Below are 20049 nucleotides of genomic sequence, written 5' to 3'. Positions count from 1 at the left end.
TACGCTCACGTCCGAGTAGAACCGTTCTACTCGGCGTCAAACAACGAAACATAGCTTCTGTTCTGTATAAATCAAATAGCTTCGAGCACACTAAAACTAGTCGACCCATTTTCGGGACTGCGCTTCCTTGTATTATTTTCGGCTGTTATTATTCCATTGAGAACGAACTCTGTTCATCCTCTCCCAATGGTGCCCGACCGTTAAGGAGCTTAAATTTCGCGAAGCCGAATACGAAGGCGAACTTCGACGAATCGCCGTGTGCTTGGTGAAACATAATCGTCGGCTTTGGCCGGTAAGGAGAAGTCTTTCGCGCGGCGAAGGCGGTCCTAACTTCGGCCGTGCCACAATTTTCGTCGGGATAGCGTTCGGTCGAGCGATCGAATCGCAAGCTCTCGCGGATATTGGACTCCCGAGTCGCGGCCGACCTTTTTCGAATCGATGCAAATTGATCGGGCCCCGCTGCTCCGCGCCGAAACCGAATTACTATTCGCGCGTGTTCGACGAGATTGAATATTCAGATTCGACGCGGACCGGTCCACGAGTGGAAGAAAGTATTTCCATTCTTCGTCGCGGAATTCTCGCGAACCGTTCGTTCGCTCCGTCGAGATCCCGACGCGACGTCCCGTCCCGACACGGCCCCCACTCGTTATTTGTATTTATCGCGATTAAGAGCACTTCAAACACGCTGGAACTGCGCCGGAACGTTTTCCCCGGCGCGCGGAACTCGCCGCAGAGTTCGAGGAAACTTTCCTTCGGGGAAGCCGAAAGAAAACTTTCCCGGCCGCTGAATAATTAAAGAGAAGGCGTAAGAACCGCTGAAGATGGAAAAACTTTTCCGACCGAATCGAAAGTAGCTCCTATCGCGAAACCGTTTAATCATGCGTATACCGGCGATGTTCAACAACTTCGAGACGTCCCAGGCCGTTTGCCTATTTGCTGAGCAAGCTTTATTAAATTTCTAACAGCGACGAGTGCAGTTCGAGGTTCTATTAACTAGAGTGTTTGCACACGTGATGGAAATACTGGAACAAATACAAAGAAACATTTGAAGCACAATACATCACCCAGGAAGAAACCTAATCAGATGAATTTAAACGATTGTCATTACAGATATTCATATACTTGATGTAGATAATGTTTGTGTTAAATGGTACAAAAGGGAAGTACGATGATAACGCTTATCGTACAAGTCCCAAAGATAGTATGACAATGGGTATAAATTGTTCTGTGATAGAACTAGTGGTACAAGTCAATATAGGATTTAACAAGTGACGTGGGTTCGCCCATAGTAACTAAGTAGTGCAGATCAATATCTAGATTAACAAGAAGGAAAGATAAATTACCCTGTAGACAGGCCATACAGAACAATGGATAAGCTGACAGTGATTCAAGTCAGTGTATAGTGAGGCAAGTAGTTAAGGGCAGTATTTGCTAACGCACGAGATTAATAGGAGTAATCGGGATATGAAGATTAGGTTATTTTCTCGACTAGCTCTCATCAATGTAATATCCTGCTAATATTACAGTCAAGACTGTAGCTATACAGGAAATTAAAATAAATTCCAAATATTTGATACAGTAGAAAGTTGATCAGGAAGTGTTCATTAGTACCGTTGGATAACAGATGCTGCGTTACACAACAGTATTGTTTGTAGCGGAAATTAATATAGAAAACGGTATTAAAAACAACAGAGAAAGGATATTGAAAAAACGAATATCTGTTACTTAGATATAGAACTGTCCACAGATATCGTTGAAAGATAAAAATAAAATGCTCGAACGGTCCGAGCGGGAATATTTATTAAAAAGTAGATGATTTGTTAATAGCCAGACGACAAGACGGAAATGGCAACGGTGAAATTGGAGGGAACACGATCGTTTAATGAGCGAACGAGACGCAGAAAAAAAAATAAATAGACGGTGCCGCAGATAGGGGCCAACAGCACGCGTTCATCGTTTCGATAAATTGCACCGGGCCATTATTTAAACCGCCACCGAACTAACCCGAATTAACCCGCATTTCTGACCGACGTTAAATCCGCGAATTTTTGCACACCCGGCGACTAATTTATTTATCCGGATCGATAAACTAGCCGGCAACGAAGGGAGAAAAAACGCCAACAACGGTGCGGGAAAATAACGAAAACGGGGAATTTAACGAAACTGCGTCGACCAACAACGGTTCGCCGGTTGGTTGATTCAGGTTTTAGAAAGCGTGTAGATTAGGGGCTTATCTCGATCGCGCGATACACGGGAGGGCTATTTTTACTGTGACATTCGATATTAATGAGCGTTTCTCGTGTCGAGCGGTGATTTAGATGTCCATCGTCGAGCATGAAGGACTTCTGTGTATATGATTATTTGTATGAGTAATGCACCATACAGGCTGTGCCCAAAACGCAAACGCACTATTCAGCATTTAAGACTCGATGCGTCCATTGTTTATAACAGCGAGAGCGTTCCGTGGAAATCATTTTTATCCCTAACGGAACGATTTTCATCTGACGATACTGCCGGCGGCAGCACGACGGTTTATTCCGTTTGAACTCGAGATAATTTCATTATTCATTACCGGCGAACCTGAACCGAACAAGATTTCAGAGCATCGGGATGCGACGAGACAACGCGAATCGCACACTTAACGACGTATTTGCTTTGCATTATTGTGCGCCCGCGTCGTCGCGTTCTCGCGAATCATATAAACATGTGTTTGTAAATCATGTAAACAGGTTGTTAATCATGTAAACAGCATTCGAGGACAAACATGGTTCCACAAAGAAACACGAACAATGTTTGCTCACCGGCTGTAATAATTGAACGGGAAATCTTTCGAAACGCTTTTCCCATTTTCAACTGTACTTCTTCATACTTAAAAAAAGTGGACAGACATACACTCGATTAGACGGACACTTGTTGCAATTGTTTCTGAAATCATTTTGTATAATTTACTCGGTTTTTAAGGTGCAGCCCTGTTCTACTTGCCCGAGGCAAAACACTAATTATGTGATGCGTGTCTGACCAGGCACAGTTTGCACTACTTGATTGATCATACACAGTTCTATACTATTTATTTAACCAGACAAAGTCACATAGTACTTGCCTGGCAACAGGACTAAACTACTTGTTTAATTACACGAAACCCAGGGTACCTGCCTGACTATATAAATTCAATACCGCTTGTTTGACAAAGCAGGATTTTACACAGTTTGGCCGACTATCAACACGTTTACGTATTTGTCCGACCATTGCCATGGCTTTACTACTGTCGTGAACGAACAACGTTATACTAATTATTAAAATGATAACGTGTAATATGTGCCTGTCTATGTACAACTTAATAGTACGTTTCTCACCATGTGTGAGTTTCTACTCCTCGTCTGATCAATAACGTCCTCTCACTACTTTCTGGTTTAGACACATCGCTTACTCTACATATCGGATTCCAATCTGATTTACTTGTGTCACTGAATACAATTCTTTCTGCAGACGGTTTTCCGATCTTTCCAGACCACTTTCCGCGTGTCGTCTGGTTCCAATTGTCTTTGAAACATCTTGTGTGTGTGTGTCTGAGAAAATCTGTGCAAGGACAACTCTGTTTTAATGTGCTACTACCGTGCCTCACGAAACTGGCCAGCGAGATCTTAGAGAGACAGATTATTTCTTGCAGATTAGCATGCTCTGCTCGATTCATGGGCAAATGTAGCAGAGAAGCGGTCGCGTGCACCGCAAACGGTCACCACCAACTGGTCGCTAAAACGAGAGAATAATTAAGACAAATGCTCGCAACGCGGAATTAATTATATCTTCAGGCACTCGCAAATTACACTAGGTCAGCACCTAACCGGCAAAACAACTTGGGTCACCGGCTAATCTGCGAAGGTCAGAAATGTTCTGCACGAATCATTCCACTTGCCCACTATCCAAAATCAAACCTCATGCAACGTTTATTAACGTTACAGTCAATCTTCAATGTGTAGAACGTTTCCAAGTCACCAAATATACTTTCGAAATGTGTTGAAATCCACTTTTAATTTTCCTTGAACGCTCACGAATACATCGGTAGGTTTCCTAAAAAAGAAATGCCAGATTTTAGGACAAGCGTTAACCCTTTTTTCTCTCGTTGCAAAGAATGCACGTTCCTCGATTCCGGTGCTCTTTTTTAACGGTCTATTCATCAGGACAAGTAGCGCAGATCAATATTCTAGAGATCCTGTTCGGTTCGACCGCGAGGCTGGTCAGTGTTTCGTTGGACGAGTTGTACGAGCCATTTGGTGGCGCGCCATTAGGTAGAGGCTGATGATTATTCAGTCCGAGAAATGGTATTGATCAGTATCTAGACAGGCAAGTAATGTAGGTTAGCGTTCGGTCATAATGAGAGAGTAATGAAGACAAATGAACGCCGCGGAATCACGGCACAAAAGGGCTCCGAAATTAAGCGATGCAGCACTCCGGGAGTCGATTTCGATGTAAATTCGAGCCGCGCCCGGCCATTGTTTCCCCGTCGGAGATCTGGCTTGCGGCGGGACCGGACGTCGATTAAGAAGTTCATCGCCGCGACTCTGAATCGTCCGGGCTCATTGATATTCGATCGGGAACAGAACCACCGGGAAACGGCCACCCTGCGCCGCGAAACGGCGCGCCACGGCTATCAGAAGTCGAAATATTTTCCAGAGAAACACCGAGATTGATAGTTACCGTGTTACTACAGCTGGCCTCGCAGGTAAACCGAGCTGGTATATTTTACATGAGGTTTTATCCGGGTATCCTTTCAGGTTCATGCGGTTTTGAAAATTAACTGGCCGATCGATTGGAGCATGTTTCCAATTTCCAGCTCAAAGAGAGTGGAACCGTAGCAAGTTTCAATTAACTGTGAAATAAATGGAATTTTATGGATATTTTCTTTTCCTGATACGAGAGGGATGTTTTAAAAGTGTTTCAATTGAAGGTTTTTGTAAATCGAGAACTTTGTTTTATTGAACAGGGACATTTATATTTTCCAAGGGATTTCAAATAAAAATAAACCTGAAATGTTCATAAAACTTTTTAATTTCTCCAGCCACGGTCCAATCATTATATAAATCAATACTTGGCAAGTAGTACAGGTCAGCGTTCAATCGGGCAAACACTGGATATCTACATGAAATCAAGCAAATTGTGCAGATTAGTATCAACATGTCGCCAGTAAAACCGGTAGAATAGGTCAACGACTAAGTAGACGAAAAACGAGGGTCAGTTTTTCTGAAACAAGTGGTGCAGGTCAGTGCCTAAGTTAACGGATGGAAGCGATCAATAATTGGTCAGGCTAGCAAAAGAAACCGGCACCTGTCCGAGTAAGTGAAATGAACCTATTAAAAACGGACCTCAATTTATCAAAATGAATTTTCAATTAGTTCCCTGCAGTTCTAGAAACACGAATTAATTAAAATCATATTATCCAGAATGTAAATGACAGATTCAGAGAACGAAATAGTGGACAAAGTGACAGCCGGCAGAATTGTATGTTTGTCAAAATTGTCGATATTTGAAATGCTGTAATTTCGCTAAAACGAATGTTACATCCAATAAACCTGGACTCATTGTAAATATTAAACCATCAACTGTGATCAAACTTCGTTGATTTTCTTTTTAAGTTTTTCAGAATATACGACATGAGAAACTGACAACATTTTCTTCAATCTTCAGATCTATGGTAGATTCAGTCACGAAAATAATTTTTCTACTATTTTCAGAGACGATTCAATTTGTCGAATTCAGTCCACGTTTATTTTGTCGTACGATGCTCTTTCAGGAACAGTTTGAATATCGAACATTTTTTAAAGAATCGTAAGTTCGGTGTTCGAATACTTTTTGAAGTCACCTTACGAAGGTGTTTTATATGCATGAACTGTTCTATATGTGCACGTGTGTCTGAAGAGACACCGAGGAATCGCGAGGATGTAAATGTCTGTCAAGTTCGTTATCGCCTGTAGGCGCCTTAATATTTCGCGACTGCTATCATATTTTTTCGACAAATGTTGCCGACATGAATATGCATTTAATGTATACGTAAACAACCGAGGCGAGAATATCGCGGGATTAAGTGAGAGCAAGGCGAGAATTTAGTGCGCCGCCGCGGTTCCAATATAAATTCAAATTTCAGAGCTTCCATTGTTCTTCCATTCCTCGGCGAGGCGGGGGCCGGTTTCCAAGACTTTCGCCGTTTCAATTCGATGGGAACGGCGGGAATTGATTTTTCGGTAGAACCTTAATACTCTTGTCCCAATTCTGTATCGTTTCCCCGTTGTATCTGGTCCGATACGCTTTTTCCTTTACAACCTCAATCCTTGTTATCCCCACTCTTGCCCCCCCCCCTCTCCTCCTACTCCCCAGCACATACTCAAAATCGAATCAGTCTAGGGCAAGCTGATTATTTATTTCTAAGTATTTATTTCTAAACATTCAAATTTAAAGTTAAATATTTATTTGTACCCAAAAATTTCACATACCTAACACGTCAATGTCCTCTTGTTTGTTTCAGAAATACGTCAGCGAGGGATCGATAGTGCGGGACTGCGTGCCGAATTGCGTAGAAAAGGGTAAGTAATCATTCGCTTCCCCTAACGCCGCTACAAGAAGGAAAAACGTGAAATATTTCATTAGGGAAAGATCTAATGATCCGCTGGCACAAGGGTTTCCCGTCTTGATGGGTAAGAACACTGCTCTCCGAGAGCAATTCATTCCGTTCCGATTTAATAAGCGAGCCGACGTTGATTACCGTGTCAACTTACATCACCCACATGTGGAAACGCTTGTTAACGCGCATGGACAAACAAATCCGACAACGATCTTGCCCCGGGCGCAATTAAACTTTCATATAAAATTGTCCTTTGAAACGGTTCTCGCGAGCGGAAATAACTTCTGTCTCCTGCCCAACGAGCAAAAACAGTTTCAGCCTGCATTATCATCCGGCGCAATTACCGGATCGATTCATTCATTCGCGGGATCGTATAATGGGGCTCGCGTTAGTGAATTTTCGGAATTGCGAGCTCCGGCCAATTTTCTGCTCCGAGTGATTCGCGCATCCGCGGGATCAAGCGTCGAGAAAGAAAGGCGAAATTGGAAATCGGATCGGCAAGGAACGGCATCAAGAAAACAGCATTGAATTCGATCCATTTGCCGTGATTGTTAAAGGAAATTCAACTTTCGCGGATGAAATTGCATTCTATAAGAGTTGCATTTACTTTATTATTCGAATAATCGAAAAAAATTTGCGTTCGAGAAACACATAAGAATTAAAGGATGAAAGTACAAATTAATTCGTGGTCCTTCGTGAATTTTTTTTTACTATTTATATACCATCAAAATATATTCTACACATAGATAACAATCTCCATCACTTTTTGAACGTTAACATCATCGTATAAATAATAACTGAATGTTCAATTCGGGGGTAGAAAGATTTAGATTTAAAGTAATTTTTACTACTAATTGATTGTGAGGGCCACGAATTAATTTGTACACCTAATAGAATGATGGATTAAAATTATGAGTGCACACTACTGTTCAGGTAGATATAGATTGTGACGATTCAGTTAGACACCAATGGAGCATTAGTCAGTTCAAGAATAGGGTATTCTCGCCTGTCGAATAAGTGGTGCAAATCAATGTCTCCAGAATCAAGTGGTATACGCCAATACGCGATCGTACTAGTGATAAAGTCGCTGAGTGTTCAGCCGAGCAATACAGCATCGACATTTGTCAGACAAGTAGAGCATAACTAGACAGGTCTTCTTCTCGTCTTATAATTCTTATCATAAATGTATAAAACCCATTATCAATTAATTACAGTGTCGTACAAATTTGTTCACAATTAATTTGTTCAGAACTTCTTGTATTTGTTCAAGCTGTACGCAAACCTTCAATCGCAGTTAAATTAATATACGAGGAACATCTCGAAAGTTAGCTACACCAAAAGAACGAAATTTTATTTTCAACATAGTTTATTTCCATCTCTTCTGAACTTTATCCCTGTTCCAAGGGAATTACTAACGTACACGTTTAATGAATTCCGTTCGAAATCTCACGAGTTCAACTCGATGTTATAAAGCAAAGAATTAAATCAACTCGACTTTAAAGTCAAACGTCCAGTATCATTTTATTCCCACAGTATTGCAACACTGAAATTACACCGTCCTCATAAATCTCTGGCTTCAAAGTCGCGCTTTAACTCGTTCCGAAGCACGGGGTATTGTAACATTCTAAATGATAAAAGTTCTCCCCGATGTAGTCGGAACTGGCTTCGCTTATGAAACAAAAATCCTTCAGATCATCAGAGGAATGATCCAGGAGAATCTCGGCGAGTTCATTCAGAAGATACGGTTTCTGTGGTCGGGTCAAAGGTACCGAGCGAAAAATCACGAGTCGTTTCATACTCGACGTCGAGAGGGGCGAGAGAGAGAGTGGGAGAGAGAGAGAGAGGGAGAGAGGGAGAGAGCGAGGAGGGACTGCTCCAATTTCTACGCGATGTGGGCACCGTTCGAAGAGAAGCAATTCCAGCGCGGTTCGTGCGGTAAACCGCGCGTACGCGATTCGACGTAGCCGCGCGTGCAACTCGAATTTCAAAGCGGCCTGGCGGATCGACGTCTTTGAAGAGGGGAGGTCTTCGATTCTTTAGGAATCCGGCCTTTCACAAAATTGCGTCAGCCTTACCGTGCTCCAAAGAAATTCGAGGAGGATTCAATCCCTTGCTTTTTATCGCGTATCTCTACATCACTCGCTCGATTATCGTACGAGCCGCGCCATTGAAAGAAGATACCTGGCCAATTAGAACAGTTGCCTCTTCTTCCTCCCTCCTCCTTAATTAAATCCCTTGATTCCGCCTCCTTTTTCTTACCCGGTCGCAGTGTCTCTACTGCTTGTCGCAAGAGACGTTGACTTAAACCACTTCGCATCATCCATTGTACCACTTGTTTGACCAGTGGCGCGGTTCTTCTGCTTACAGTTGAGTCGGAAAGTAAGTTAACGATTGGTGTATGCAGGCAAATGAATAAGTATAAAAATTGTTAATAATTAATGGACTGTGCATTTCTATGCAAAATAACGATTTTCTAAACTGGTAAAATATGGAAGCTTGATAACAACATTCTTAAATTCTTCTAATATATGTTTTGTATCAAGAGTCCACTGATCATTAATAGTACAGACACTGAATGAATGTGTCCAACATGATCTTTTAATTCAATTGACGCACAATATGGTGCAATTAATAAACGTCTCGTACATCACGAAATTCCCTGCACGTTCCCATCAAAGCTGTTATCCTCCATTGTGCAGCTAGCCGGAAGGTAATCCACCTTAACTCGACTCTATAATACAGCTAACTTAAATCTAGAAGCTATGCGAGCCAGTCATAACCTCAGATATTCCAGCGTCTGACCACACACGCGCTCATACCACTGGATTCCAGAGAGGCGTGAATTTTTCATAGAGACTCGTACGTCGAAAAAGCAGTTGTCGGAAAAGGTGCACACGGCTTTTACATCTCCGGTCACGTTAAAAATTTGAAAATGAACATCCCGGAAATTGCTGTAAATTCAATTTTATTTTGCGAAAGTTTTTCGCTCTTTTAGAGAACACGAATTTTCGACTTGTTTCTTGAAAAGAAATTTGACTTCAAAGCTTTTTCTAGATATTTATACACGTGAAATATTCAGGATAAATTGTTAATCCTAGGACAAAAATGTCTTTGTATAAAAAATTAGACCCTCTTTCAGTGTGTTATAATATTTCTAAGAGGATAGACAGTGTTTTAGAAAAATAATAAAATATGTAGTACAATCGTGTTCAATGAATCATTACCGTAAAAAAATAATAAATGAACCAGAAAATTTAGAATAATGACTATCGAAAGACAACTATTCAGATTCATACTAAAATTTTTAATAGTATTCATTATGGGATCAATATTTTTATAAATTCCTTGATAAAATTGCTATCTCAAATTGAAATCTCCATTTAAAATTAAAACTATATTGAAATTTCCATAATATTATAGTGACAATTTTATTCTAAATTGAACCTCCCACTAGTTAAATAAATCAACTGTCTGAATATTCTGATTAAAATTATGATCTTATTCAATACATAATAACGAGAATGCAAATTCCTATAGAAACCAAAATGAGGGAAAAATTAATATTGCCAGCCAGGGAATGCCTTACGGTAAAAATAGAATAAAATCAGCATGTTCGCTGACCTTAATGTCTCCCTGTATTCTAAAAGTATATAAACACCATAAATGAAGATGGAGTCTAGAGTAATAGCAATGAATGATCGCCGTTCTCGTTAAGAATGAGAAATTCGAGCTCGTTTGCGTCTCGCCTAAACGAGCGTGAGAAATCAGGGTGCAACGAGGTTGGAAAACAAATTCTAGTCGTCGGCGGATGAAAAACGAAGCTGGAGGAGCAAGAGGCGAACACAGTATAAACGCTCGCTTATCAAACGGCCTGATGCTTCCGCTATATTCTTCCGCAGTATCCCACAAACCCGGGGATCGAACGAATCCGAGAGAGAAAAGCAGATTGAAACGCGAAACGTTTATCGGACCGTGTAAAACCCGAACGGCGGGAGCGGTAATTAAATTCTAAACAGGAAGATCCCATTGGGGAAAAAAGGAGAATTTACCGGACGCTAATCCATGTAAACCGGAAAATCCGTGGAAACAGAATCGAGGGGAAAAAATTTAACACATTGACTGGTAACACGTACACTGCATTGTGCGAGTCGAGAGGATTACAAAAGTTTCCTCGGATTTTCAGTTCGGAACCGGGACGAGAGATTCTCCATTCATGCACCCCCTGTCCCTCCCTTCCTCCTTCCCTCTACCCCTGCTTCTCTCGCCTGGTTCTCTCCCCTTAATCGCATTACGCACGTCTGTCGTCGCGACGCTGTTCCCCGTCGTTTATGCACGGGCGAGAACGTTTCGCATCGAGGCGTTCCCGTTTGATAAGGAGCGTCCGAGTTCACGGGCCCTTTAACTTGCCACACTGCCACGATTGTCGCCCGGTTATCGTGGACCGGGCACCTTTAACGACGCTCGATTTTAATGGGGGAAATTGCGGGCCGAACGACATCCCCTAATGAATTTTCCGGCCGTTCGAACCGACCCGCTGCAATTTCTTTGATTGCCGCTATCACCAAGAACTTATTCTGTGTCATTCTTAGGATTCTTTGTTGTAAAAACAGGATACCATTTTGTATTGATTTTCTGCACTCGTATAGTCACGAAGGAGAGTATTTCAATAGCTGGGGTTTTCATTAACCCTTTAAGATAGTGATTCAAAGATTTATACAGAGAAAGTTAACATAACTGCGTTACAAAAAAATGTTTAATATAAGAATGTTACACTAGTGCATCCTTCCGTGCACAGAAACATGCTCTAGAACAGCTTAAATTTATACTTAACCGCAGCTCTAATCTATCTTAGATCAGAGAGAGTTGAAGCATAAATTCGAGTTTCTCAGGGATATAAATTGCGTCGACGTTAATTCTTAATTACATGAAGAGTGAAGTTGTGGTCGGTCAGGGTTCGGTATACGGATAGCTTGCAATAAATCTGTGCTGGGTTTCGAGCTCGTGTAACATTTGGATTGTGTCTTGTATATCGTGGTGGTTCTACCAGATGTGCGAAAATTTTCCGTTCAAACGCAATTGAAACCCTGCCAAATAACATTAAAATCTACTGTTAAATCCAACACCAAAATTAGACTAAATTCCTCCAGAAAAGAGCTTCAAATTTAAATGCTCACCTCAAGTTTGTAAGCGTTTCACGCCTTCTACTAAAACTGTGAACGTTTTCTATTAAATCACAACTAAAACCCTGTTAAACAACATGAACTTCCAACTCAACCTCCAGTAAAAACTTTGGTTCACACCTAACATTTAACAAATAAACCACAACACGCTCGGTCCACGGTGTTGCGCTAAGTAGAACACGCAAAATTTAATTTTCCGCTGGTAAAAAAGCGTCGATCTACGCTCCCGATTAATTTCCAAAACCCAGCAGTTTTTCATCAGCGGCAGCAGTCGCCGCGCCGGTCCTGTAAATTGAATAGAAATTAGTAACGTTATCCGGTTCCGTGACACAGTTCGGACCGGATCGAATCGTCGAGTTCCACCTCTTCTTTTTCACCAAAAAAACCAGGGAGAAAGAGAGACAGAGAGAGAAGATGTGTACAGGACGCAATCAGTGCTCGATCATGTTCGTCCGCCGACTCTAATCCGCTCGAATACCGAATTCGACGTTCCTTCTCGACGGCCAAGGAAGATAGAAGACGAGTCCTCGTCCCGGACTCTCTTCTCTGTTAGGTTTTCCGGATTAGCAGCCTCTTGACTTTCCGCACAGAAGTACGATAGGAGAGCGGGGTCGCGTGACGATTGATTGAGAGAGAGAGCCGGTCGGGTCCTCCTTTTGTTTCTCTTGTTCCTCGAACGGAGAAACTCGCGGGAGACCTCGTCCGACTCGAATCGAGAGCCAGCTAGGCATCGATTGTCCCCGGATCAGGTTTCTCCTCCTCCTCCTCTTTTTTCGCTCGACCATTTGCCTGGGGAAAGGCAAATCTGCCTCGAATCGAAGTAATCTCCGAGCAACCTCTACACAGCTGCACCGAATAACACACACTTCCCACTGTTTGTTTATTCTGTATAATTTCCAAGATGAAACCATACATTTTTATACACTCTGAATATTCAGCATTCTTCCCGGAACTAGCACACTGTATATTAAGCTTCCATTCAAGCTTGATAACCGAGAGGAGCCACATCGGATTAGGTCTGAATTAAGTGAGACAATAGATAAATCTTTTTCGTTTTCAATGATTTTTGTATGAAACGCTTGTCAACATATTCGTGACACCCTTCTGGTTAAAACGAGCCCAAACACGACACAATTCGGAACACATTTGCTCCGACGATTCACGATTCAGTAGAACCTCGATTATCCGAACGGATATCTAAGTTTGATATTATTACATGTTTCACATGGAAAGTGATTCGAAGAAATCCATATTCGTCACATCATTCTGTTAGCAGATCACATACATGTTTCGCTGATTAGTTCGGATAATCGAGGTTCTACTATATATGTGGATTAAACGAGTAACTGCGATTCAAACGGTGTCGTGTTTGGTATCATTTTAATCAGAAAAGTGTCACGAATATGTTGGCACAAGCTTCACAAAGAGATCATTAGAAACAAAGAGATTACTGTACGCATTTTGGGCAGGTACGTTGGTGTGACCCTCTTCAAGGAACCTGCTAGAGTTCTAAGAATTTCGAATTCAAAAAAATCTATTATACAGTCCAAGTAATAGGAGCCTAGCTCTTCAGCATGTGAGCGATGGATAGGTGACTGATGATGTGCTTTATCTATTTTCCAGAGGCCTGGAGCACGAGGACGTACTGCTGCCAGCAAGACGGCTGCAACTCCGGCCCGTCGTTGACGTCCAGCAGCACCGTGGTATTCTTCGGGGTCGCGATGACGGCTGTCCTCGTCGGGCGGACCCTTCGTGGCTAATACGTCGCTAGAAACGACGAAGAGCCCGCGAACGGAAGCACCGGGATCCATCTAACGCGAGAACAAGGTCGGAGAACGTTGCACCGTACATTAACAACGTTCACGCCTGATCGCCCTGGCCATCTTGCTGACTGGACGCTGACGAGTCGACGGTTGTCGCTCGTCGATCAGTGAAAATCACCGAAAATCGCGATTCTCGCCGCGTAACCAGCCCCGTTCGCTCGACTTCCACGATTTTAACGAGCTCGCCGCGGACTTCGGGGATGATCGATCGACGATCTAATCGAATTCCTCGCGAGACTTCCCGCGTGCAATTTTTTTCACGAATTTCAGCACCCTGAAGCACCCAGTCTGATTTTTGTAGAATGTCTTCCTGACTTTCTGAAGCCTCTGAATTTTGAACACGTTTGCCACCAAATTCAGACACGTCTTACACCATTTTGTATGTAACGAGCGTGTTCCATGATTGTTTAAAATTGAGGAAGGCTCTAGGAATGTTTATAATTTTGAGTTAATAAGTTCGCTTCCATTTTTCCTATTTTCTTCATTTTCATTAATTTTCTGAATTTCCTGGTCTCCTTTTGACATAATTGTGTTCTGATTTCTTTAGAGATTCAAAGTAGTACGAAGAACACGACTTTAAAGGAAGTCTGTATTTTAAAGTCGGGTCCATTATCAACTTCCCAACCCTAATTTATACTTCATATCACCCTTAAGTCCTTATGGAGTAATTACACTATTGTTTCTTGAATAAGTACTTGTTTAAAAAATAGGTTCGAGCAATGTTCAAGTCATGAGACTTTTAAATCCATTTTTATCTTCTCAACTCTGCTTTAATATCCTTCGGGTCCTTAGGAGGCAATTATATTCTTGATTTATAGGGACCGATTTAAAGTTAAGAATAACAGAGTTTAAATTTTTAAATCCACTTTCTACTTTCTTAATCAATATTTTCATTTTTTCTGTGTCTTCTTCTTACGTCTTTAAGTGAAAAAATTTGTTAACGTTTCTACTAATGTGAGTGTCTGAAATCAAATTCTAGTCATTTTTGCGACAAACGCGAAAAATTCGCAGTCTACATGCAATAAACCAGTACCGAACCAGTTCACCGGGTGAAATTTGTGTGACCAATGTTTGCCAACTTTCTCTCACAATTCTGAAGAAGACCAGACTGTCCAATAATCCCTTTTCCGGGGCGCAAAAGGTTTTCTCTCGCGTTCTCGATCCGCGAAAGCGATCACGTTCCCATCGTCTGGATCGCTGGACCATCACCAGAACCCTCCAGCCGTCACGGTTTTTAATATCTCCGGTTATCGAGGGAATAATTTTTCACGGAGAGAGAGAGCGTCTGCTCGGTCGCCATATTGCCTTTCTTCCTCGGCGAATTTCTATCGGTCAGCTTCCCGTCCGGATTCAATTTAGACGGAAACAGCCGCGATCCTCCTCCGTGTTTGTCCTTCCCGTTTTATTCCCGCGATAATGTAACGACCGGGAAGAAAAAAGGAATCCTAAAGGAAGGGTCGGGAGGATCCTGCGAGCATGGAAGCTCTCTGGTCACGCGCCGGGGCCAATAAAATCCTTTGCGAACTGTATCGTGATTGCGCGATACCTCGCAAACTTCCTCATCTCTTCCTTTTTACAGCTTCATTTCTTCTTCTTTTTTCTTCGACTATTCTCGCTGCGGAATCTGGATTTGTTTCTGCAAAAATACCTTGCTTTGTTTTTAAAATATTATTTTCATTATTCTGCTCGTAACCCCAGGGTGAAATTTTACTATTTTCACATACTGTAAAACGATCGACTTCTTTCTGTCTCTGTTGTTAAATCTGTTTCTTTAAAATACGACGCTATAGAGGACACATAATTCGTTATGTCAATAATCGGGTATCCGGGTACTCATTTTCAATCTCTTCTTAAAATGTCTTTATTTCTAACGAAATTTTTCATATTCCTGGGTGATTTATTAATTCAAATTCAAGGCATAAAAACGTGCATTGAGACTGTAATGTGCAATATCATTGCATATCGTACAAAATTTTGTTATTGATACAAGGCTTGAAACTTAAAGGAAAAATGGGCGTTATCTTTTGTGCAACTATTCTCGAGCGTACGAAGGTATCCTGGCCGAGAATATTTTCATCTTATTATTTTCTTTGAAAATATTATTTCTCACTGGGTAGGTCAATTTCTCTCCGTCGCGTTGAAAGTAATCCTTCTCTGTTAGAATGCTTGGATTTCTTACTTTTCTCGAGTTTTAATTTCGTTTTGAAAAATCCTCGAATTACCAGCGCATTCCTTATTTCCTCTTCATGAAACGTTTTTACGAGTACACCCTTACTCAGTCTCCCTTTTTCCTTTCTTTAGGGGGCGTTCGTTTACATTTTTTGTTTCGGCGAGGATGTTTTTATTAAAAAGCTCTCCGGATTCTCGATACGATGCCTCTTTCATACATTTCGCCGCTTCTGCTTCTTTCTCCCGATGCGATTCGTTTTATCCGTTTCCTCGGCTCTCTTTTTAATAAGATTTCTACCCCCTTCTTCTTTTTTCCTTCTTCCCGATATACCTACTCTTCTCTAGTTACCCTGTAATCAGACTTCCATTCTCTCTCCTCCTGTTACCGTTTCCGCCATCAAGCTCTCTATCTCTTTGAACACCGATTCCCTTATTTTCTCTCCTACAAGGAAGTTTCCCCGTTCCCCCGACTGTCATTATAAAATTTCCATTCTCCTGTATCTTCGATCTCGTAAGAAACTTTTTACACCTCTCATTAAACCAGTGCAATTTTCCCTGCGGAGCTGTTCGGTTTATCTGCAAATTAACAAGAAAAAGTTCGTCTGAGATTCGAGTGGCACGTCTGGTGTTTGAAGTCAGGCTGGGTGCGTTGAGGAGGAGCTGAAATTCGTGTTTTTCATTCGTCTGTAATTACTTCCTGCTCCTTAGACATAATCGATCGTTTCGGAACGCTTTAACATTCTCCTGCCGAATGTATAAGCCTGGAACATCGTTCGCTGTAATGTTCTTAAAAATGTACATTGTCGTTTCATCATTCGATGCAGGGCGGACAATGTATTACCTCCGACCTGGTAAAATTATTACAGAAAAGAAAACGTTTTCAAACGACTCCTGTGTAACAAATGCGGACAATCTTGCATAATGATCCGCAGTCTACTTTTACACTTCTTTTACATTCGATACAATTTGTATCGAACTTAGATAGGACTGTTTGTTCCTAGTCAACGGTTCAAATTCATTGGAGAAACCGGCTTCGTAATAGACAGATGTACTCCGCCTATCGCAGAGCGTTCACTATCAAAGTAAGCTGACCCACGTTGACTCCCAAAAATGCAGACAGACCAGCACAGCGAACGAGGCAGTGCGAAGGTTAAAGCGTTATGCCATCCATGTTTTCGTCGTCGGGAAACTCCGTGAGTCCAAGTCGAGCTCCTCGGCGATCCGTGGTGACCGGAAACGCGAAACTACTTCGGAACAATTTATCGTTCGTCCGAACGGAGACGGACAAAGGGATCGTCCGAGACCGGGAGCAACAAAACCCGAGTGCGGGGGTGGGCGAGAGAGTGAGAGGGAGAGAGAGTGAGAGAGAGAGAGAGAGAGGGAGAGAGAAGACCGCGACAACTGTCGACCCACGGGTCCGCGAAGCAAGTGAACGCCGACGTGGAAACAATCGGACCACAATCGTTATCAACGAACCGCGATAACAGGCGAGGCGAACGCGTCGGACGGGTCCCCGATGCCACGGTCGTTCGCGGTCGTGCCGACATCTTTTTCTAGATCGTAAGAAACACCGTTCAGAAATTCGGGACAAAGGAATGGTATATAGTACAGACAAAAAAAAGCAGTTAGATCGTGAAAGAAAAGGGAGGATAGAGGATATTCTCTCGACAGAATGAATCAAAGGAATCGTGCGGATATATGTAACCTACATACAGATAACAGTTTAAACAAAAGAAAATGATGAAGTAACAAACAAAAAAAAATGGAACAGTGAGGATAATAATAATGATAACGTTAATTATTATTATTATAATGATTATTATTATTATTGTTATTATTATTATTATTATTATATTGCTACTATTACTATTATTACCATTACTATTAAACATTAAACATTACGAACTAACTGAAAAAAAAAAGAATCACCGAGTATACATACACAGAGTAGAGTGTAAACGACGAGCGGAGAGAGAGTTTGTCGATTATTATTACATTATTACTGTAACCGCTTGAGAAGTAGCCTTATCGACACTGTATAACTGAGACATAGAGATTGTGCGGGTGGGGTTGTGCCCGTTCCAGCTTTCTTTCTCGACTTGAACGCGTTCACTGTCGGTGTTGCTCGGTATATTGTTGAAATCACGGTTCGAAGTGTGTACAGGTTTTTGAATTCATTTCCAGCGACCTGTATCGACGGCTGAAAATGTTCTACAAGGTGTAGCGGCGAGGATTAATATCGTCAAGCGCGCGGGAGGTAATTCTTTGTGAATAAATGAGAAAGAAATATGAAATGGAATTTCTTCGTTCGAGGCTGAATTTTTAAAATAATCCAGTTTGAATGTCCACTGTGCACGAGATGCAATTGTGGCTACGACGCGATAAGCAATTGCACGTCCACGTACCGCACATTCGGACTCGATTATCTTGCAGACTGAGCTTCGAATAATACAAATTTTATTCTGCACTTCTTTGTTGCTTTTTTGCTGGAAATCATATCCCAGTCGATTGATCTGTTATTCGGTCGCAGCCTGTACGACCTGAAAGAAATTTTTAAGGTTCTAGTATAAAAATGTAATCCAACGCAAAGGATTGACTAACAATCAGTACAAGAATATTTCGAATGACATAAAACGTTTTGTGCATTACCTTCTACATACTCGAGGAGAAACATTCTTTTCAGAGGTGGCTTCTCGGATATTAAGGGAATGTCGATGATCTATCCAGAAACAAATAGCGAATCAATAAAACATTCAGTACTGCAATTCGAATCGTTTCTTACTTCTTAATTTTCTTACGAGGCAAATGTTCTTGCCTCAGTCTACAAATCGAAGACCCCAGGACTACGAACGGTAAAAAGAAAATCCGAAGTGAAATCAGAAGATTTTAATGCCTGCTCTGAAATTAGTTAATCGTCAACTTTACGATCCGAGGTCGTAAAATCGGAACTTTTGACGTTATAAAATCCAGTGTCTGGAATTGTAAAATTGTGTTTCTTACCCCGTTTGAAGACTCGAGTTTTATGGAACTTTGTTGGACAGTTAAAAACTTCTTTCCGTCGCGAAATCGTATAATTCCTATGAAAAATTCCTTCAAGATGCAAGTGCACATACGAACACGCATACGATGTGCGTACCTTGTAGTCGAGAATAGTTTTAACCTTCCAATTACTCCGAATTTTACGAATTAAAAATACTTAATATTATTGAGAGAAGGACATTTTCATTTCGCATGAAGATCCGCAGTCGGGCGATGTAAAATAACGATTTCACTGAATAAATTTACTGGCTTTGTTCTATTACATTCGATTTAAATTTATTAGACCTTAAGAAATATATTTCGAGGGTTTCCTGAAAATGCAGAATTTATTTCCGACGAGAAGAGATGCTTAACTGTTACGAACTGAACTCAGTGAACTGTTACGACTCGCAAAGCCATAGTTGAGCGAACAGTTACGGAATCTGTCGTGTTAGAAGTATGACAAAAACTGTATCAACGCCAACTGATTGTGTTCCAGCCACCGCGTGGTTTCAAAGTGTACAAACCCGGCGGTGAACGCGTCAAGAAAACCAAAAAAAAAAAAAGAAGAAAGAAGAAAAAATCGGACTCCTGAAACCGATCGATGTAAATTCGTTTCCCTTCCGGTGTAGCTGTTGCTAGTCAATTATCGCGACTGGTAATTCGTATGAGTCAATTATCACGAGTGGTTCGCGTGAGTCGACCGTAGGAGCTTTTCCGGTCTAGCACGCACGCGATCGTCATTGGTCTCACCGAGATTTCCACGTTTCTCTTGTGAACTCCCCTTAACCTTTTTTCAGGCGACGATTAACGCAGCAGACAAGGCAGATTGTTGATCTGTGATTTTTCTAGGTTTCGCACGCGATCGAAGCTTTTTCGGGACGAAACACGAACGCGCCATTCTCTTCTCAGGCTAACCAGCAATCGGTCGATCGATCGCCCCTCAGCGAGAACAATTCCTAAAACGATTTCAGTAGCGATGCGACGAGTAAACAAAATGGTAAAGGCAAACGGAAAAATAGAGAGGACACAAAACACACAAAAAAAAGAAATAAAGAAGAAGAAAAAGAAGGAGAAGGAGAACGAAAACGATTCATCCTAGCCGATAAGCGAGCAGCGATATTCACAAGTAGGGAGTAATTAAAACAAAAAAAAAAAGAAAACACTACCTAATCACTGATGCGACGGTAGCGTACGAGAGATACTAGCGGATTATATACCTGTTCTTTGAGATTAGGCGAAGATA

At 41.6% G+C, this 20049-nt stretch overlaps 1 protein-coding gene across 2 annotated transcripts in view; it reads left to right on the top strand.

The window, feature by feature from the left end:
- The window catches only part of LOC143358249 (U-scoloptoxin(05)-Sm1a), a 115443-nt gene extending 95477 nt beyond the window's left edge, over positions 1 to 19966 (top strand). The window contains exons 3-5 of one of the 2 annotated variants that reach the window (XR_013082937.1): positions 6518 to 6575; positions 13417 to 13620; positions 19656 to 19966. Coding sequence is in view for 1 of the 2 variants with exons in the window: in XM_076795238.1 (XP_076651353.1) it covers positions 6518 to 6575; positions 13417 to 13553 (195 nt within the window). In the remaining variant the exon portion in view is untranslated. Of the gene's footprint in view, positions 1 to 6517; positions 6576 to 13416 lie in introns of both variants that reach the window. The other variant, XM_076795238.1, reaches the window with a different exon arrangement.
- The last annotated feature ends 83 nt before the right edge of the window (positions 19967 to 20049 follow it).

Source organism: Halictus rubicundus, chromosome 10 (assembly GCF_050948215.1).
Source record: "Halictus rubicundus isolate RS-2024b chromosome 10, iyHalRubi1_principal, whole genome shotgun sequence".
NCBI lineage: Eukaryota > Metazoa > Arthropoda > Insecta > Hymenoptera > Halictidae > Halictus > Halictus rubicundus.
This window is presented reverse-complemented; position numbering and strand designations above follow the sequence as displayed.